The following is a 22,439-nucleotide window of genomic DNA, read 5'->3' as shown; positions in this document are numbered from 1 at the left end:
AAGAAATGGCGGCCCAGACCAGTACTTTTTGAGGATGCAGGGACGATGGGACTGCAACATGGGGCTTTTCGATTCCCCATATGCGCCAGTTCTGTTTATTGACGAAGCCATCCAGGTAAAAATAAGCTTCGTCAGTAAACCAAATGCTGCCCACATGCATATCGCCGTCATCAATCCTGTGCACTATATCGTTAGCGAATGTCTCTCGTGCAGCAATGGTAGCGGCGCTGAGGGGTTGCCGCGTTTGAATTTTGTATGGATAGAGGTGTAAACTCTGGCGCATGAGACGATACGTGGACGTTGGCGTCATTTGGCCCGCAGCTGTAATACGGCGAACGGAAACCCGAGGCCGCTGTCGGATCACCTGCTGCACTAGCTGTGCGTTGCCCTCTGTGGTTGCCGTACGCGGTCGCCCTACCTTTCCAGCACGTTCATCTGTCACGTTCCCAGTCCGTTGAAATTTTTCAAACAGATCCTTTATTGTATCGCTTTTCGGTCCTTTGGTTACATTAAACCTCCGTTGAAAACTTCATCTTGTTGCAACAACACTGTGTTCTAGGCGGTGGAATTCCAACACCAGAAAAATCCTCTGTTCTAAGGGATAAACCATGTTGTCTACAGCACACTTGCACGTTGTGAACAGCACACGCTTACAGCAGAAAGACGACGTACAGAATGGTGCACCCACAGACTGCGTTGTCTTCTATATCTTTCACATCACTTGCAGCGCCATCTGTTGTTGAAAATTGTAACTACTGTAATTTCGAAAGTTTGTCCGCCTGAAAATGTACTGTTTCCCAAGCATATTGCAACAAACGGTGTATTTCTATCGCTGCTCGTTTAGTTTTTATTGCCGTTTCAAATATACCGGTCATTTTTGAAACGCCCTGTTTAAGACCGAGCTAATAACCACATCATACCCGTGGCGAACACTGTGGCCCATAATATTAAATCAGTTTATTACAACAAGCACCAGGCTAAAACTTATGTCAGGATACTAATTCTTGCAATTAGGGCGCACAGCGCCAACACCAGAGACCCTCAGTGGTAACAACTTCGTAAATACAAGCTCCAGCGGCTAGCTAGTTACGTCAGCCACTACCAAATCGAAAGCGCCGTCTGCGAGCTCTGAAAAATTTTCCTTATTTAAGATGAACCACACGAGATCGGAAACGATATGTCAAAACAGTCAGCATGAAATCCACAATCTCGGAGAGGGAATACACTTCAACTCATCCTAGATTAAACAAGCAATTTTAGGTAACAGAAGAAGTATTTTACATTCCTACAAATGCCGTGTATTCATTCACAAAAGATTTTCCCAACCTGGAAGTTCAGCTGTAGTGTAATATTCCAAGATCGTAGATAATCGCAGTTCATACACTGCTAGGTGAAAATCCGGATTCCGGTACAAATGCAACCCAACTACGAGCTGCAGAAATCGTGGCCAAGAGTCAGACCAGTACTGGGCACACTTCCCGTAGTTCCTTCATCTAACCGCAGCCGACAGTTTACGAGTACTGCCGGTATCTTCCTGGTCGTCGGTCACAACAGACTGCCGCTCAGGGTATTCTTCACAGGAATAACGGCATGTGGTGCCACTGCACAGAGCCAGAGATCCTCACGGTAAAAAGCAGTGTCGCCAACCGGCGCAACGTTGCACTAACAACAGTCCTCTTCACAGAGTTTTAGCAATATCAAGACTTAAGACCCTCTCATTTGAGAAAGAATGATTATAACCCGAGCAACTATATTCGGAATTAACATAAGTAGATCAACAGAAAGATTACAAAATAGTACTCGTGTAGAATACTGCTATTCAGAACTACCATTAATTTTTAATTTCTGATACGCCAGATTACGTAAAAGTCTCATTTAGAAAAGGTACACTACACAAACAACTATAGTTGGTGGTAACTTCAATATGCTCTCGATGTGTTGGCGAAGAAATAGCGTAGGTAAAAAGTCACGAAGGTGCTATAACTGCGAAGCCTTCCTCTGTCAGAATATGAAACACAGGAAAGGAGAAGAAAATAAATTAAAAAGTTATTCACACTTATAACACTTTCGTGAATTCTGCCCCGCACTGCGCATGTTTAAACTCGACGGTAGGCATAAAACATCGTCCGAAATTGTACTAAGTGCTTTCTTCGAAAATCATTGCAGGAGCCCACTCGAAGCGTAAATGGTTGGCCTCTTCGCAAGAAATAATCTTGAGTAAACAGAATGCATCATGACGAATACAGGATTTTATGAGCAGTAGCCAAATCCACGAATCGCAGACGCAAAATAGTCTGCCTGCTGCTAGTCTCCAGTGGTATCGAATAATGCAAAACCTTTTAAGGGGTGTATTACACGTTCTCGGATGGCAGGGGCAGACGTGAAGACGTTATGATGTGCTCGGTGCACAGTACGGCGATACTCCCTTCTGTTCAGTGCTGTATGGTCAACCAGAATCTTCCCTCAAGTTCCAGTGCAGTCGAACATCGGTCACTCGCTCTCATCCTAATGCCCCAAAAAGTTCGATATTGTACGATTCGACCATTCGCCCTAATTGAGACTCACAATGAGGCCCTTTTCAAACTCTTTAGCACGGCGGTAACGCTGTAGCACACGAGCACGCGGCTTCTCCGTATCATTCGTGGTAATCACTCAACATCTGACGCCGTTCACTCCTCTCATACGAGTTCTGTTCAAAAAATTCCGGAACATTCGTAATTTCGCGCCAATGGTGTGTTGGAGCGAAATACGGTTGGCATCCCTGCACACGCTTACGTTCAATGTGTAAGTTTCATTGTTGTATGTGTGTCAGTTACTGTTCAGTGCTGTATTGAGTAGAACATTGTGGAATTTCAAGAGGGCATAGTTAGAGGAGCAACGCGCTGCATTAAATTTTGCGTGAAGCTCAAGAAAACTTTTACAGAGCCACGTCAGATGATGAAGGAAGCCTACGGTGATGAGTGATTAAGCCGTGCTCAGTGTTACGAATGGTTCACACGGTTTAAAAATGGCCGGACGGAAGTTAATGATGACCTCGTTCCGGACGCCCTTTGACGTCTACCGATGACGCTCATGACAGGAAAGTCAAAAATTGTCAGTGCCAATCGAAGGCTGACAGTCCAAGAGATTGCAAAAGAATGTAACATCTCAGTTGGATCACGTCATGACATCATGACACAACATCTTGGAATGCATCAGACTGTCGCCAAGTTCGTCACGCAGTTTATGAAAAATCTTCACCTCCCAATATGTCAAGAGTTTTTGGATCGCGTAAATGAGAACGAGATATCCCTTAAGAGAATCATAACTGGTGACCAGACGGTGGTCTACGGTTATGATGTTGATCCAAGGGTAAATCTTTACAATGGCTCGTCAGGCCAGGTCAAATGTCAAAGCCATGCTGATAGTTTTCTTTGAATTTAAAGAATTGGTTCATCGTGAATTAGTGCCACAGGGGACTTAACATCAGTCCGCTAGAAGTTAGAACTACTTAAACCTAACTAACCTAAGGACATCACACACATCCATACCCGAAGCAGGATTCGAACCTGCGACTGCAGTGGTCGCGCGGTACCAGACTGAAGCGCCTAGAACCGCTCTTCCACTCCGGCCGGCCCTGCGTAAAAATGTGAGAAGGAAATGGTCTGAAACGTGGCGAAACTGTTCATGGCTCTTGCATCATGATAACGCAGCCGCACATTCATCCCTGTTAGGGCGTGACTGTTGCACAAAAAAAGAAATCACAGGACTGTCTCATCCGCCGACTCTCCATACCCGTCCCCTGGAGACCAAGGTTTGAAACCCCGTTCAAAGGACGAAGATTTGCAACGACAGACGAGATAAAAGAAAATTCGAAGGCAGCACTTCGCGCGATCCAGCAAGAGGCGTACCAAGACTGCTTCCGGAAGTGGAAGCGGCGTTGGGAGTGGTGTATCCATTGTGGAGGAGAGTATTTCGAAGGAGACATGCACAATACGTAAAAGGTAAGCGTAGACACGTTTTGTGGAGAAAGTTCTGAGATTTTTGGAATAGATTTCGTTTACCCTACCAGGCCTGGTAAGAACACTAAACACGGCTAGCACTAATACAGTCTGGTGGCCGTTCCACCTGTCACAGAGAATTGCAACTCTAATCATTTACCGCCAATGGTATATATGTTTATGAACTTACATTGACATCCGAAAATATCTTCTATGTGCTTCAGCTCGTCCTGTCTATGCACGAACGAACCATTAGCATACTCTATTAACTGTAGTATCAGAACACACAAGAATGAGACTATCCCGATGCGAAATTCCTGTGTGGACACGACGCGTTGCTTACGCAACGACATAATCTAATGATGGTCAAGTGTGATCGAAACTAGTTACATCGTAAAAAAGTGTGCAACTGAGAGAGAAAAATAAACGATATAAAACTTTTTAGATGTTAACACTTACTGAATTCTCCCTGGACCCACATGTCGGCTAATAGTGAAAGCGTTTATACTTTGACATATATAAATTTCCAAATTTCACAGTTGAATAAAGCTGTGTGAAAACTATGAGTCCCGGAAAGAAAATTTGTCATGGTGCCTGTACTCACTGCTTGTCGTGCTTCAACCAAGCGATCGACAGTGCGTTAATGTGATAGTCCAGACATTGCCTCTCACGTTACGTAAGGTAGACCTCTTACATCTACATCACTAGTCTGCAATTCACACTTAGCAGAGAGTTCATCGAACCACTTGCAAACTGTTTCTCTATCGCCGCACTCTCCATACGCACAAGGAAAAAACGAACACATAAATCTTACCGCGTGAGCTCCGATTAGTCTTTATCTTTTACGATGGTCATTTCCCCCTATGTAAGATGGAGGAAAAAATATTTTCGCATTCAGAAGAGACATTTGTCGTACCCGTGACACTCTCTCGCCATCGTACACACATCAAAAAAAGCTTTCCATCACCCCGCTTCCCAGAACTCCTGAAAACAGACGTTGACTGTTGATGTTGTATCACAGACACAGCCCCTTGGATTGTTCAGAGATGTCGCTAAACCAGCCCAAAGATGTAAACAACCGTGCATGAGCAGCGCCTGTTAGACGGAGGGAGTCCGACAACGGATCTGTTCCAGTCATTCCACCAGGAAGGAGGTACACGGCTCGTGTCGTCTGTAGTTCGACCATGCCTAGACGATCAATACCGCGGTTCGATCGCACCCGCATTGTTACTTTGTGCCAGGAAGGACTCTAAACAAGGGAAGTCTCCAGGCGTCTCGGAGTGAACCAAAGCGATGTTGTTCGGACATGGAGGAGATACAGAGAGACAGGATCTGTCGATGACATGCCTTACTCAGGCCGCCCAAGGGCTACTACTGCAGTGGATGACCGCTTCCTACGGATTATAGCTCGGAGGAACCCTGACAGCAACGCCACCATGTTGAATAATGCTTTTTCGTGCAACCACAGGAAGTCGTGGTACGACTCAAACTGTGCGCAATAGGTTGCATGATGCAGAACTTCACTCCCGACGTCCATGGCGAGTACCAGCTTTCCAACTAGGACACCATGCAGCGCGGTAAAGATGGTCCCAGCAACATGCCTAATGGATCGCTCAGGCTTGGCATCACGTTCTTTTCACCGATGAGTGTCGCATATGCCTTCAACCAGACGATCGTCGGAGACTTGTTTCGAGGCAACCTGGTCAGGCTGAACGTCTTAGACACACTGTCCAGCGAGTGCAGCAAATAGAGGTTCCCTAATGTTTGGGAGTGGCATTATGTGCGGCCAACGTACACCGCTGGTGGTCATGGAAAGCGTCGTAACGGCTGTACATACGCAAATGCCATCCTCCGACCGATAGTGCAAGCATATCGGCAGCATATTGGCGAGGCATTCGTCTCCATGGACGAAAATTCGCGCCCCCATCTTGGACATCTTGTGAATGACTTCCTTCAGTATAACGACGTCGCCCGACTAGAGTGGCCAGCATGTTCTCCAGACATATACCCTATCGCACATGCCTGGAATAGATTGAAAAGGGTTGTTCATGGACCCACGAACCACACTGAGGGATCTACGCCGAATCGCCGTTGAGGACAATCTGGACCAACAGTGCCTTGATGAACTTGTGGACGTATACCACGACGAATACAGGCATGTATCAATGCAAGAGAATGTGCTATTGGGTATTAGAGGTCCCGGTGTGTATAGCAATCTGGACCACCACCTCTGAAGGTCTCGCTGTATGGTGGTACAACACGCAATGTGTGGTTTTCATGAGCAATAAAAAGGGCGGAAATGATGCTTATGTTGACCTCTATTCAAATTTTCTTTACAGGTTCCGGATCTCTCTTAACCGAGGTTATGCAAAACTATTTTTGTTGTGTGTAGAAAATGAGCAGTCACTTCTTTGACTTTTTTCGCTGTTCTCCTTCAGTCCTATCCGATAAGTATCGCATAAAATGCAGCACTACTGCAGAATAGCACAGATAAGCGTAATATAGACAGTCTGGTGGCACCATTTTCAAGAGGACAATGCTCGTCCACACATGGCGTGTATCTCTATTAATTGTCTGTGTGATGCTGAGGTACTCCTTCGGCCATCCCGATAAAACTTGACTGGAACCAGTGGGGTAACTCAATCCCAGTACCAGTATTCAGGATATCAAGGACCACTTACAACAGCCGTGGGCCAGCTTGCCTCAGAGGTGAATGCAAAGGCTGTGACACCCTTCGCTATCGAATCAGTTCACCCATCCAGGCCAGAGGGAATGCAACATCACATTGACAAGTGTGTTCATAGTGCGAAGTTCTTTGTAAATTTGACTCGATATTTGAAATAACATCTCACGCCTGTCAACCCGTGAAGCTCCACTGCACTTCCTTCTCCTCCTCCCCCCCCCCCCCTTAGATGGTTCACGTTTTTGTCAGGCAGTATACATACAGGGTGTCCACAGTTAAAATTCCAGTTTCAAAATGCTGTAGATAGAGAACGACTGTTCGGAATGACCTCAAATTTGAACAGCGTATTATTGTCGCAATGGAAAACGTCACGGAACAAAATAATTAACGAAATTTACCAATAAATGATGATCTTAACGTGTATGGAGTGGGCTACATGTGATAGATGAATCGCTATACAACGGCTATGGTTTGAGTTACACGTAGCACCATCAGTACTGCTCAATATACACGACTGCGCAAGTTCGGTAGTCAACCTTGTCGGACGGGAAAAGTCGGTTTTTGAGTGTCCTGAGGCCAAAAAACGGCATAAAAAGCAAAGTTACATCATATTTAATTGTCCTGGGGCCAAAAACCTCTTGAAAACAAAATGACACCACTTTCTAATTGTCGTAAGGCTGGTGTGAGATATGTTCAATATACTGTCCACCCTTTTCTGACACAAGCTGAAATCGAGAAACAGCATGTTCCACAACAGATTGGAGCGTCTCAGGAGTCACGTTCAGGATGTTTTGCGGATTGCATGCTTTCAGTTCAACTACGTTCGAATTGGAGCACTGAACACAACATCTTTCGAATAACACCCCAGCCAGAAGTCACACAGATTAAGATCAGATGATATGAACTGTCAGGCTTTAGGGAAATAGCAGCTGACGGTTCTAACATTTCAGAAATGCCTCTGTAGCAGTCGCTTCTATGCAGTGTGCGGAGGTACGCCATCTCATATAAAAAACACACAACCGCGCTGTTCAAGGGTTGGAATGTCAACAGATGGGGACGTTTGCAAGACAACAACCATCTGCACGAACAGTTCGACGACGTTTGCAGCAGCATGGACTATCAGCTCGGAGACCAGGGCTGCGGTTACCCTTGACGCTGCATCACAGACAGGAGCGCCTGCGATGGTGTACTCAACGACGAACCTGGGTGCACGAATGGCAAACCGTAAAGTTTTCGGATGAATCCAGGTTCTGCTTACAGCATCACGTTGGTCGCATTCGCGTTTGGTGACATCGCGGTGAACGCACATTGAAAGCGTGTATTCGTCATTGCCATACTGGCATGTCACCATGCGTGATGGTATGGGGTGCCATTGGTTACACGTCTCGGTCACCTCTTGTTCGCACTGACGGCACTTTGTACAGTGGACGTTACATTTCAGGTGTGTTACGACCCGTGGCTGTACCCTTCATTCAATCCCTGCGAAACCCTACATTTCAGCAGGATAATGCACGACCGCATGTTGCAGGTCCTGTACGGGCCTTTCTGGATAGAGAAAATGTTCGACTGCTGCCCTGGCCAGCACATTCTCCAGATCTCTCACCAACTGAAAACGTCTGGTCAATGGTGGCCGAGCAACTGGCTCGTCACAATACGGCAGTCAGTACTCTTGATGAACTGTGGTATCGCGTTGAAGCTGCATGGGCAGCTGTACCTGTACACGCCATCCAAGCTCTGTTTGACTCAATGCCCAGGCGTGTCAAGGCCGTTATTACTGCCAGAGGTGGTTGTTCTTGTTACTGATTTCTCAGGATCTATGCACCCAAATTGCGTGAAAATGTAATGACATGTCAGTTCTAGTATAATATATTTGTCCAATGAATACCCGTTTATCATCTGCATTTCTTCTTGGTGAAGTAATTTTAATGGGCAGTAGTGTATATAAATTTTTAAATAAACACTTCTCCTGAAATAGTTTTGGGGGTTGGATGACCGGGATCGCAGTGTGGTGGTATTGGTGGGTAGCTTTCCTGGTACTCGAGTGCAGCAGCGTGGCGTCTGCCGCAGGGGCGTACGCAGAGCGGCTGGGCCACTCGCCCGTGCTGGCGGTGGTGATGCGCGGCGGCCGGCGGCAGCTGGACTGCCACGGCTTCGTGTGCGAGCGCGCCGAGGACGCGGTGGTGGTGGCGGCGGCGCTGTACCAGGCGCTGGTGGCGCACCTGCAGCGCGAGGGCGCGGGCCGCGAGCGGCAGCCCACCAGCCGGCTCGACGGCGTCAGCTACGCGCCCGCCGCCTCCAGCGTCGCCGGCAGCAGCGAGGCCGCGCCCTCCGCGCTCTCCGCCGCCTCGGAGCCCGCGGACCCCGCCGCCGGCCGCGAGCCGCCGCCGCCCGCACAGGGCACCACCGCGCCGCCGCTGCCGGCGCCCGTCCGCCCGCCCCGCAAGAAGAGGTCCTCCGTCTCTTCCGCCAGCGAGGACGGCGAAGACGCCATCAAGGTACACCGTCGCTGTGTATTTCTTCCCATGCTACTGGGGCCCATAGTGCTCCACTCAGTTTTTTTTTTTTTCTTTATTGTCATGTGTTCACCTTATACAAAGGCGGGCTGGCAGCGGATACATCTACTCCGCTCTTCAGCCACAAGAATTACAGTAATAGAGAAAAAGGAGAGAGAAAAGTAACAAATCGGTGGTTAAAAAACAGGAGATACCATAAATAAAAACATGAAGCCGTTCACACTCGACGAAAACACACGAAAAACTGTCGGCACTGCACACAAACATTGACGAATCAGACGGTACAAGTGAACGAGGAGCGTGGCGGTGAAAAACACTAAATCACAATCACGATGCCACAGACACTAAACTGATGGCGAAGATCCCTGGCGCGCGAATGTCCACTTAGTGTGTGGGAGTCCGGGGACCTGCCAAGAGGGGAGGAGGGAGGAGGAGGAGGAGATTAGTGTTTAACGTCCCGTCGACAACGAGGTCATTAGAGACGGAGCGCAAGCTCGGTTGAGGGAAGGATGGGGAAGGAAATCGGCCGTGCCCTTTCAAAGGAACCATCCCGGCACTTGCCTGAAGCGAATTAGGGAAATCACGGAAAACCTAAATCAGGATGGCCGGAGACGGGATTGAACCGTCGTCCTCCCGAATGCGAGTCCAGTGTGCTAACCACTGCGCCACCTCGCTCGGTCGGGGAGGAAGGTGGTGGAGGATGGGGAGGGAAGAGCAGAGATGCCAATGGCAGTGGAGATGAGGGGAGGAATGAAGGTAGGAGGGGGTTGGGGAAGCCTGGGGGAGGGGGAGGAAGGGAGGATGGAGGCAAGGAGAGAGAAGGGGCCCTAAGGAAAGGACACAGGAAGTGCAAGGGGAGGATCAAAGTTGATAGGAGGGGTAAATGGAGGGGAGGAGGGCATCATCAGGGAGGGGGAGCTGGTGGAAGTCACCTTGGGAGAGGGTAAGGAGGGTGGAGAGATGGAGATCAGGTGGGACTTGGAAATATAGGCGCGGCAGCGGACGAGGGTGGGAGAGGATGGGAGAGACAAGCGCGTGAGGGAGGTGTATAGTGTACGGGAGGTGTATAGGATCCGTATCCGTTCGAGGAAGAGGAGGAGGTGGGGGAACGGAATAAGATCGTACAGGAGCCGCGTGGGGGAGGGGAGACGGATACGATAGGCGAGGCGGAGAGCATGGGGTTCAAGGATTTGAAGGCATTTGTAAAAGGTAGGAGGGGCGGAGATCCAGGCAGGATGGGCGTAGCAGAGTATAGGGCGGATGAGGGATTTATAGGTGTGGAGGATGGTGGAGGTGTCCAGACCCCATGTGCGGCCATAAAGGAGCTTGAGGAGACGGAGCTGGGAGCGTGCCTTGGCTTGGATTGTCCGGCTCCACTCAGTCCCCTTAGCCGGAATTATCGTCCTGCACCGCCCAGCTCTCATGCTGTGCAGTAAGGCGGCAGACACTGTTTCTCGTGCAGCACGACATGGAGGTAGGGCCTCATGGAGATCTTTTGTACTCTTTCTCAGTCTAAATGATAGCTGCATTACACTTATATACAGGGTGGTCCATTGATAGTGACCGGGCCAAATATCTCACGAAATAAGAGTGAAACGAAAAAATTACAAAGAACGAAACTCTTCTACCTTGAAGAGGGAAACCACACGGCGCTATGGTTCGCCCGCTAGATGGCGCTGCTATAGGTCAAACGGATATCAACTGCGCTTTTTTTAAATAGGAACCCCCATTTATTATTACATATTCGTGTAGTATGTAAAGAAATGTGAATCTTTTAGTTGGATCACTTTTTTCGCTTTGTGATAGATGGCGCTGTAATAGTCACAAACATTGATGCATGTATTTTTAAATATTTGGAACACACGTCTCCCCTTCTTTCAGTTCTCATGTGTGTGTACAATTTACCATATGACCTTCGTCAAGAGCATTCACTGTTAATTTTGCTTTAGTCATTAATAAACTCCACAATCGAAGTATTCTGTTACTATATTCCAATCTTTCGCAAAACTAATAGTTCTTCATAATTTTCTACCGTTCAGGTGCCAAACTGCAAAGCAGACAGCACATGTAGTTCTGTTGCTGATGTGGAACCAAAAACGGCCACTCGTAACAGGTTGGTTGGACAGCTTACATGCAAAAAATCTATTTTTTATTGCATGAGGACGGAATTAAACCGGAAACTATCGAAGAAGCGCTTAAAAAGATACCCGTAACGGCCGGTGTTGATAAACTCCTCAAGTTTTTGCACCAAACTAATGACGAAGTTATTATAATTTCCGACTCAAATTCTGTTTTCATTCGAAAATGGTTAGAAGCGACATGCTTGAACTATACAGTGCGGAAGGTGATCACGAATCCAGCACACTACGATGATAATGGGTGTTTGAGGATACAAATGTACCATATTCAAGATTGGTGTGAACTGAGCACGAAAAAGCTTTGTAAGGGCCATATTTTAGAAGGAATAAGGCGCCAGGGGCGCCATGAACAGTCGACTGAGACAAGGAAGATGGTCGCTTAAAACGGACTTTAGACGATAGATGCATGTTGATTGTTTTTGTATCACCTAAACTTTACAAAGGGTCGTCTTCGTGCGGGGCTTTTTCACGGCACAGAATAGGTAGGCTATGCGTATCCATTTCAGGTTCGAGGCAGCCTATAAGGGGTTGTTTCTCCCTACACCCTGTACATTTGAAGAAACGGGACACTTTAGGTTTAATAAATGTGTTTCAGGTCCTGTCCTCAGAGGAGATACCACCGCCGCAGAAGTCCGGAAAGAAACAACAGTCACAGTCGAAGACGCAACAGGAGCAAACTCGTAAGTTACCAGCACCAACACCACCGCATCAGCAGCAGCAACAGGATGAGCAGCAACAAAAGCACCAGCAGAAGCCACAGTTACCACAGGCGCATCAGCAGAACCAGAGGCACCAGTTACCACAGCACCAGCTGCAGCAGCAAGAGCATCAGCAACAGAGGCACCAGTCACCGCAGCAGCAACAGCCTGCAGCCAGCAGCGACCCCAGGAGGAGTGCGGGCCCGGGACCAGACTACCACGACGTCCGGCGTCAGCACAGGCCCGCCCCTGGCGGCGACATCCTCACCAAGGTCGCCATTCCACGCAGCAGCAGCTTCCTCAATGCCGGAGGACCCTTGTCCAGGTCTGTACCACGACGAGAAGCGAACAAGATATTAGTTGTTGTTGTTGTGGTCTTCAGTCCTGAGACTGGTTTGATGCAGCTCTCCACGCTACTCTATCCTGTGCAAGCTTCTTCATCTCCCAGTACCTACTGCAACCTACATCCTTCTGAATCTGTATAGTGTATTCATCTCTTGGTCTCCCTCTACGATTTTTACCCTCTACGCTTCCCTCCAATACTAAACTGGTGATCCCTTGATGCCTCAGAACATGTACTACCAGCCGATCCCTTCTTCTAGTCAAGTTGTGCCACAAACTTCTCTTCTCCACAATCCTATTCAATACCTCCTCATTAGTTATATGATCTACCCATCTAATCTTCAGCATTCTTCTATAGCACCATATTTCGAAAGCTTTTATTCTCTTCTTGTCCAGACTAGTTATCGTCCATGTTTCACTTCCATACATGGCTACGCTCCATACAAATACTTTCAGAAACGACTTCCTGACACTTAAATCTATACTCGATGTTAACAAATTTCTCTTCTTCAGAAACGCTTTCCTTGCCATAGCCATTCTACATTTTATATCCTCTCTACTTCGACCATCATCAGTTATTTTGCTCCCCAAATAGCAAAACTCCTTTACTACTTTAAGTGCCTCGTTTTCTAATCTAATTCCCTCAGCGTCACCCGACTTAATTCGACTGCATTCCATTATCCTCGTTTTGCTTTTGTTGATGTTCATCTTATATCCTCCTTTCAAGACACTATTCATTCCGTTCAGCTGCTCTTCTAAGTTATCAATCATAATTGGATCCGTCCTTGTTGAAGCAAGTAAACAATTCCACCAAGAGTGCATTATTCTCCTTCATTTGCCCATAATGAGCGACGTATTTTAAGAACCATCTCCTCTCCTTCAAATATACTGTAGGAACAGGAAATGAAACAGATGGTGTCCCAAACCATTAGATAAACGACCTTGCCGCAGTGGTTAACACCGGTTCTCGTCAGATCCCCGGAGTTAAGCGTTATCAGGCTTGGCTAGCACTTGGATGCGTAACATTCCGAGTCTGCCGAGCGCTGTTGGCAAGTGGGGTGCACCCAGCCCGTTTGAGGCCAGTTAAAATGATACTTGACTGAGAAGTAGCGGCTCCAGCCACGAAAATTGACAACGACAAATGGAACGGTGTACTGACCACATGCCTCTCCATATCTGCGTCCAGTGATGCCCACCAGCTGAGGATGATACTGCGATCCTTCAGTACCGTTGGGCCATCCGGCGCCTGTTTCGAAGGAGAGTGAGAAACTTTTAAAATTATATCATTGGTAGAGGTTTCTATGCTATCACGAACATCAGATAATGGTTTTTTTCAAGGTACCCGATTCGAAATATGCTTTCCGTGCATTTTTCTTCGATGTGTTCGCTTGCAAAGTAATTGAGACGGACCAGTATTCACTATGGTGCCAGTTCCTAAACAACAATCCGCTCTTGGATAAACTACGAATATTTCATACATGCACTTCTAGTGAGTATCACCAATTTCAAGATTTTAAACATGGCTGAAACAGCAACTGTTGAAATTCTTCACGGTAAATGATGACAGCCAAAACAGTTGCAGGATGAAGATTTATTAAAATTCTTGACCACGGTTTCGGTATATATAAATATACCTTCATCAGAAGTAAAATATCTAAAATTACATCCTGCAATGGAGATTAATAAAACAATTGTGCCAAAGGCAATTTTTTTATTAATCTCCATTGCAGGATGGAATTTTAGGTATTTTACTTCTGATGAAGGTATCTTTATATATACCGAAACCGTGGTCAATAATTTTAATAAATCTTTATGCTGCAACTGTTTTGGCTGTCATCATTTACCGTGAAGTATCACTAATATTGCACTTACTATTCGATGCACTAAGAGAAGATGTATATCAATACTTATCTCCATTTGGCTTCAGCGTCTAGGGGATGATTTCAGATAAGTCATCATTATAATGAGCATCATCCGGGTTCTTACTTGTACGAGACTGGAGCATTTCAGTAGAAGTTCAAATTTGGCATATTTATTTCGACGATTTCTCATCACACGGTTGTTTACAAGAAGTTTGGTTGACAAAAACACAGTATACAATTTGTTATAGAGAAGAGAGCTTGTTGCACAACACTTCTTGGAACAAAAGACATGCTATGCGTGCAGTACAGGTTCATACAAAGACAGATACGGATCGCAGATCGTTTTATTCCAGACTGATTTCACACGCATTCAGTTCTATATAACCCACTACTGTTTTCCCAAAATGTTCTAGAAGCTATTTGTTCAAAGTGAAGATTACAATGACACGCTGTTTAACAAACAGTATGCTACCAAATAAAAAATACACCTTTCTGTGTTTTCAAAAATATGAGAAAAAACTGGTAATAAAATCTGTTTGATATACTCATAAAAAGAATATTGCCAATTTACATTTATTAAGTATAGAATATATCCATTTATCTACCTTATGGGGCTCCAGTACATATATAAAAACACGCATATTCGAATTCAATGTTGTGGTAAAATTTCAAAGCAATCGGTGGAAAACTTTCGTAGATTTATGACTTTGAACAAACGAACATTTACATGTTTATTTATATAAATTAGACCAACTACTGCATTGTCTCTATTTGCTTTTGTATGACGACCATGTACTGAGCTGACCAAAAGTCCTGTTCTTCGTGTCAGCATACTTCACTAATTCCCACTATATCTAACTTGAATCTGTCGATACTTACCGCAACATAGTAGCTTTGCGAGACTTGAAGAGTTTGGGGTGACATGAACATATTAAATCGTGTAACTCCTACAGTGCATTGATACTTTCAAAACAATATCAGTCAAATTCTCTAATTGAGTGTGTATGGTATTGTGCAAGCAAGTTCAGAAATATGGTATTAATACTTCCACTGTGCGTGCCACTACTCAAACGCGTTTTTTCGTCACGATATACTTTTCGTTTTATTGAATTAGAACAACACAAATGGCAGGATCTTTCCTTCCCTTTATTGTTTTTAATGTGGATGTGATGTCTGCATGTTTTATATTCACTTTTCACTAAAATTTTCCTCGTTGGCTCTGTTGCTTTAAATAAACAGGCAAAAGGAACAGTGGGACCGTAAAAGGCGAATAATGAAACACAGCAGGACTGACAAGGAAGTGCGGAGCAGAAGGGAGCGAGGGGGGAAAGGCTGTTTTCCCCCACTCCCCTCCTCACCACCCACAGACATTATTCTCAGCTGCCTACTTGTTAAGACAGTCCGTCAAAAAGTGAGGCCTCCTTTTTTTTATTTGTCAACAATTTCAAACGCAGCTACGTAGATTGAAAATGACAAAATTGACGATTAATTTCTGACGTTTCAGTATAATCCCCTTCCATTTCCTCAGTTTTGGTCCATCTTTTAACAAAAGCATATATTCCAGTGTGGGAAAACGCACAGGCCTGCTTCCAAAGCGAGTGACGGACGAACGTTTTATGGCCTTCTCATCTTCAAAGGTAATCTCACAATGAGCTTCTCCTAAATGCCAGAACAGATAGAAGTTCTGACAGTGCCAGATCAGGACCGTATGGGGGATGAGGAAAGATTTCCCATCCAGTTTTCACAATCTCTTCAGTAGTGTGTCGACTGATCTGTGGTCTTGCGCTTTCATCCTACCTAAGACGTGATTTAAGGTGTTAGCTGGTTCTGACTTATTGGAAAGAATTTATTATGCATCCTTGCTCCAGAAAAAAATAATAACAACTCCCTATTTATCTCAGAATCGTGTAGCCGATAGCATACTTTTGAATTTTTTCTTCTTTGATGAATTTCTGTGATGCCACTCTCTTCGTTATTGACTCAAAAAAATGAACCCGTGTTTCGTCCCTGGTGACAACTTTTTTCTAGAAACTCCTCTCCCTCCAAACGGAAGGGCTGGAAGAGTTGGGACACAATTGTTTTTCTTGTCCCTTTATTCTGACGCGTAACATTCCTGGTATTCAAGTTGCACAAACGTTTGAGTATCCCAGTTATTAAATAACTGCTTACAACATCCGCCCTATTCACCGCCACCACCTCCCATCATGGAATGAGGAGGTCTCAGGATGGTAAAAACTTACCTAAACAAATGTTTTTGCTGTCGAGACTGTTAGGGTCCCATTTTAAAGCTCTTTTAGCCAGACCACTGTTGTCCACAAGAAATGTTCTCAAAAATTACCGTTGAATGATAGTCATGACACTGCTTTTGGGTGTAGGGAGGCAGTGGAACTCAAATCAATTGCAGCCATCCGGTGGTGATCACAAATGATGTCATCGATTCGCGGAATGTTATGTGGAATTACTGAAGTCACTGGCCTGCCGCTCCATGTTTCGTCAGCCAACGGTATTGACCTAGTGTACCAAAAATTTGATTCGCCACAAGAGCCGACACGTTTACACTGATCAACGGTCGAATCACGATGGTTCCGTGCCCACTGCAATCGTAATTGACTATGTCTTTGGGTGAACATGTATACACGGAGGGATGGTCTGCTGCGGAACAATGTACGATGAACGTGTGCTCCGAAAAACTTGTGGTTGCTTGTGCGTCGTCTCCACAAACGCCGTCATCGAGATGAATGGCGGTTCGGAACGTGCAGCGTACCACGCACGCAGGCTGGTGGGAACAATATGATGGTGCGGGAGACATAACCCTGCGGTTGCGTGAGACTAGTGGTTGTAATCGAAGACACGTTGACAGCTCGGAACGACCAGCATTTCTTCAAACTTGATGTCTTTCCCGAAGACGATGTCATGTTTCAGCAGTTAACTGTGCGTGTCTCGGAATCAGAACCGTTATACAGTGATTTGAGCCGGCCGCTGTGACCGAGCGGTTCTAGGCGCTTCAGTCCGGAACTGCGCTGCTGCTACGGTCGCAGGTTCGAATCCTGACTCGGGCATGGATGTGTGTGATGTCCTTAGGTTAGTTAGGTTTAAGTAGTTCTAAGTCTAGGGGCTGATGACCTTAGATATTAAGTCCCATAGTGCTTAGATCCATTTTTGAACAGTGATTTGAGGAGCATTATAGTGGACTCAGGTTGAGGTCTCGACGACCAAATTCGCCTGATGTAAATCCTATGGAACCCATCTGGGTCTTTATCGGGTGCCATCACCTGTACACAAATCAGCGGCCCATTATTTACGCGAATTACATGACCCGTGCGTAGACATCTAATGCCAGATACCTCCGCAAACCTACCAGCAAACTCTCGAATCCCTTATACGCAGAACCCATTTCGTTCCGAAGACGGACAAACAAGCTATTAAGCAGGTATTCGTAATGTTTTGGCTCAGGTTTCAGTCTTTCGTTGACGTGAATGGCGCTGTCTAGTACAACATAGCTTTATGTCATTTTGCAAGCGACTTTGGTACTGGCATCTGTTGACGCACAAACTACTACTGTATTGGATTGGAGACAAAGCTTTGCGGAATTGCGCCAAACTGAAATTTTGCGCTTAACAAACTGCATTGAAGGGGGACAAACTAGCAGGCATTACCTTTTGATTGACCCTTTTAGAATAAGGATTACTCAACACTCGTGCAGGTACAGTGGACGCGGTGGGGCGGGCGGCGTCGGCGTGGGCGACTGCGCTGCCAGAGGCGTCGGGGGCGGCGGGGGTGGCACCCTGCACAGCAGCGACGGCGGCAGCAGCCCGCTCGGCTTCAACGAGCTGTTCACCGAGTTCCGCGTGCACGAGGGGCTGCACTCCACCGACGACATCCTGGACGCCATCATCGACGCCGAGGGCATGTCCTTCAACGACCTCAAGCCCATCTACAAAGAGTTCCTCCTCAAGCTGGCGTTCACGCTGACGCGCGACGAGCTGTACCAGCGCAGCAAGAGCATCATGCGGCGCCAGCGCAAGAAGCAGCAGAAACACCGCAAGGGCCTGTACGCCCCCGGGGGCGCTGGGGGCGGCCTCAAGCGCGCCTTTCGCCGCTCCGTCTCCAAGCTGAAGCCCAGGCCGGGCAGCTTCGAGTTCACCTCTGTACTCTTCCAAGTAAGTCTTTTTTTCACAAATTATTATTAACCCTGAATGAAATTTTCGCTCTGCAGCTGAGTTTGCGCTCATATGAAACTTCCTGGCAGATTAAAACTGTGTGCCGGACCGAGATTCGAACTCGGGACCTTTGCCTTTCGCGGGCAAGTGCTCTACCATCTGAGCTACCCAAGCACGACTCATGCCCCGTCCTCACAGCTTTACTTTCGCCAGTACCTCGTCTCCTACCTTCCAAACTTCACAGAAGCTCTCCTGCGAAACTTGCAGAACTAGCACTCCTGGAAGAAAGGATATTGCGGAAGCATGGCTTTGCCACAACCTGGGGGATGTTTCCAGAAGTAAAGCTGTGAGGACTGGGCGCGAGTCGTGCTTGGGTAGCTCAGATGGTAGAGCACTTTCCCGCGAAAGACAAAAGTCCCGAGTTCGAGTTTTAATCTGCTAGGAAATTTTCTTAACCTTTCCTCTACGTATTTAATAAATCAGCCAGAACATTATGACCACATAATAGCCGGTATGTCCACCTTTGGCACGGGTAGCAGCAGCAACGCGTCGTGGCATGGAAGCAGTGAGGTCTTGCTAGGTCTCTAGATGGAGTAGGTATCACATCCGCTCACACACAAGTCACCTAACTCCTGCAATTTTGGGGAGGGGAGCGATGAGCTCTGACATCACGTTCAATCACATCCCAGATGTATTCGATGGGGTTCAGATCTGTCGAGTTGGCGGGTCACCACTGCATTTGGAAATCCCAACTGTGTTCCTCGAACCATTCCGTCAGACACCTGGCCTTGTGGCATGGCACATTATCTTGATCGTCATGAAGGGGTGTACATGATGTGCAACCAGTGTACAATACTCGTGGCTCGTCATAGTGTCTTGCACGAGTTCCACTAGATCGTTGGATGCTAACGTGAAAGTTCTCCAGTGCATAATGGAGCTGCCACCAGCTTGTCTCCGTCCCACAGTACAGGAGCTGTTCCCCTGGAAGACAGCGGATTCGCGCCCTCCAATCGGCACCATGAAGAAAGTATCGGGATTCACCAGACAATGCAACGCTCTGCCACTGCGCCAATGTCCAGTGCTGATGGTCACTTGCCCATTTCAGTCGTAGTCGCCGATGTCGTGATGGTAATATTGGCACATGTGTGGGTCGTCAGCTGCGGAGGTCCATCTGTTGGAGTGTTCTGTGCACTGTGTGTTCAGACACTCTACCCAGCATTAAAATCTGATGTTAGTTCCATCACAATTAACCATCTGTTTTGTTTTACCAGTCTGCCCAGCCTGCAACGTCCGGTATCTATAATGAGGGATGGCCGCCCAACCCCACGACGTTTGGACGTGGTTTCACCTTGGTTTCGCCATGTTTTGAAGGCACTCCCCACAGAATTCCTCGAACGTCCGACAAGTGGTGCAGTTTCCGAAATGCTCGTGCCGAGGCTCTGAGCCATCATAATCTGCCGTCGGTCAAACTCAGATAGATCGAGCGCCTTCCTCAATCTACTCACGAACAACACGATTACTGTTACTAGAAGCACTGTGCGTGTGACTGGCTAACAGCCATTCCTCGGCAGCTGACGCTGCTGTCGCCTGGTAGGGCTTATATCGACAGTAGGTTGGTGAATGTTCTGGCTGAGCAGTGCATAGTCTGAGCGACTGCCTTCCATGAGCGCACCAGTTTCAAGTGGTGCTTATATACACGAGAACTATTTGGAAATTAAGGAACGGTAGGTCGCGAAATGGAAACCACAGTGAGAATCAAAACTGTTTCATTTGCAACGGTTAGCCACACCTTCCAGCTACTTCTCTACACAGTCGCCACTCAGACATCTGTCGTAGCGTTGTACCAACTTTTCAATTCCCTCGTTATAGAAGACAGCCGCCAGTGCTTTTCGACAATTTTCTACTCTGGATTGCAGCTCGTTGACTGTGTCAAAATATCGTCTTCATAGCCAGTAGTTCATGTGAGCAGAAATGAATCTCAGGGATAGCCAATTATGGGCCGTATTGTGGGTGATCAAACACTTCCCATCGAAAACGCTGCAGGAGCATCTTCATTGCCCCTGCAGAGTGCGGCCGAGAATTGTCATGTAGAACGAACAGCATGACAGTTAGGCATGGATTGCATAGCTTCAGGCGAAATCTTTCGCCAGGCCCTCATACGCAAATTTCTAGCCATCTTTACGGTCTCACCGTGAGCTCAGAACTGAAAAGAGCAACATGATGCTATTGACGGGCGTACTAGACACAGTGCCCAACGCATCTGTACAAAGCTTCGTCAGATTTTCACTGTATTTTCCATTTCGCGACCGATCGTTCCTTACTTTCCGAATAACCCTCGTACAATTGTAGCAGTCTATCATCATTTTTCAGAAAAAATTCAAATACAAAATGCAGTCTTGTCATATTAAACTGTTTAGCTTTTAATGTTTATAGAGAAATACTTTCTTTTTAAAAAATCTATTTTATTAGGAGGAAAACATTTAAAAGTTATGAATTTAGTAAAATTTCAAAGTATGGTGTCCTTCGAAACAAAAATTCAAGGTCCATTACATTTTATACAAATCTATATACTGTCACTTCGTGTGTCATGTTTTGCACACACAATACGCTTTCACTGTGCTGTCTTTTTCTTTGATATTCCTGGCATTAGTGAGATAGTGACACTCGGTTAGGCTTAAGGGATCATCACCATCAACCGATCTCATTCCACGACAGCCTTCTGTGTGCGATCTGTGGCGAATTTCTGTGATCTCCTTGATGATTTTCTGCTGAAAATCAGATACTGAAATGTTTCTTCCCGCCTGAGTGTTACATAAAGCATGCAACAAAAAAAATTATGCCCAAATTCTGGCGTTTAAATGGAATGTACTGTTCGCAGAAGACACGTCGTTTGTAGAGAACTAAACTATGGCCACTGCACAATTTTTTAAAAGGATGGAAAGCATCTGGAAATACTTTTCTTAGATGATCCACAGTTCGCCTAATTTTACACATTTTGTCATCTCCAAGGTTCTCATTGTTATCAGCAAAGTGTAACATACTTAGTAACAGAAGGTACATATCTCTTGCCATGATGTACGAAAATATTGTAGTAGACAGTAACGGATCGTTTGATCCAATAACTGTTTATTTCAGTTTTGCTCACTTGAGCTATCACAAAACTTAGGGCAAGGAAGCGCTAAATTTCATCAATGTTTGTGTCTTTCCAACATCTTAGTCTTGATTTTTCACTGGCATCGTCGCGGGCTCGTAATATAAATTATATTGCTCAGCTATGTAGTTTACAATTTTTTTGGCTAAACAGAACTTAAAAGCAGTCATACACAGTAGATAAAGCATCTAAATTGACGGTTTTGTAACCGGAATGACTTATCTAAATTATACACTCTGAGGTCTAAATCAGAGTCTTTCCCTCTAAAATTATCTCTTTTGTGTATTTTAGCAGATGGTCAGGCTCTTCTTGGGAATCGGAGGAAGAAGTGATGGTAACCTTAAAATCTGGATCGGCAATTATTGGTTCGGCGCTTGCTGGTTCACTAATATTTTGAATATTTGTGGTGACGGATCCACCTACAGGCTCATCTGCATAACTGTCTGTCCGACCTTAATCAGCTGGGGTAGCTATGAATAACTCCTTTAATTTAGAAGTCTCAGCAGCTCTTCTTCTGTCAACAGACGATAACGTCGTGTCATTCTGTTCGGTAACACGGAAAGTGCACCACACAAATTACGTAATGTAACGTCTGAAAAATTTGTAACAATAATTGACGGTAAAGCAGTAATAAATTAAAACGTCATCCCTGATGCGGAACTTTTACTGCAGGGACAGCGAAAATGTAGTAAGCGATACACATTTTTTCTTCTCATTATTTCGTGGAAGATGTCGGCGAGAAAAAAATTCATAAAGTTTTAAAATTATGTGTAAACCGTGTAAGTCACTAAGTGCTCTTATTCTCAAATACTGGATGGGTACAAACTTCGTATATGCTCTCAGTTAGCCACGCTGTCTAGAGACTTATACTAGGTTTGTGCGTAACTTCGTAGCGTTCTTGTTTTGCATGTC

General features: G+C 46.0%; 1 protein-coding gene across 1 annotated transcript in view; it reads left to right on the top strand.

Moving 5' to 3' along the window:
• LOC126101400 (uncharacterized) overlaps positions 1 to 22,439 on the top strand; it is a gene marked incomplete at its 5' end in the record, with an annotated part of 84,458 nt that overhangs the window by 30,934 nt on the left and 31,085 nt on the right. The window contains 4 exons of the mRNA XM_049912064.1: positions 8,731 to 8,963; positions 9,051 to 9,158; positions 11,910 to 12,337; positions 17,920 to 18,376. Coding sequence (XP_049768021.1) covers positions 8,731 to 8,963; positions 9,051 to 9,158; positions 11,910 to 12,337; positions 17,920 to 18,376 — 1,226 coding nt within the window. The remainder of the gene's footprint in view (positions 1 to 8,730; positions 8,964 to 9,050; positions 9,159 to 11,909; positions 12,338 to 17,919; positions 18,377 to 22,439) is intronic.

Source organism: Schistocerca cancellata, chromosome 9 (assembly GCF_023864275.1).
Source record: "Schistocerca cancellata isolate TAMUIC-IGC-003103 chromosome 9, iqSchCanc2.1, whole genome shotgun sequence".
Lineage (NCBI taxonomy): Eukaryota > Metazoa > Arthropoda > Insecta > Orthoptera > Acrididae > Schistocerca > Schistocerca cancellata.
The sequence above is the reverse complement of the archived record's forward strand: the minus strand, read 5'-3'. Positions and strand labels throughout refer to the sequence as shown.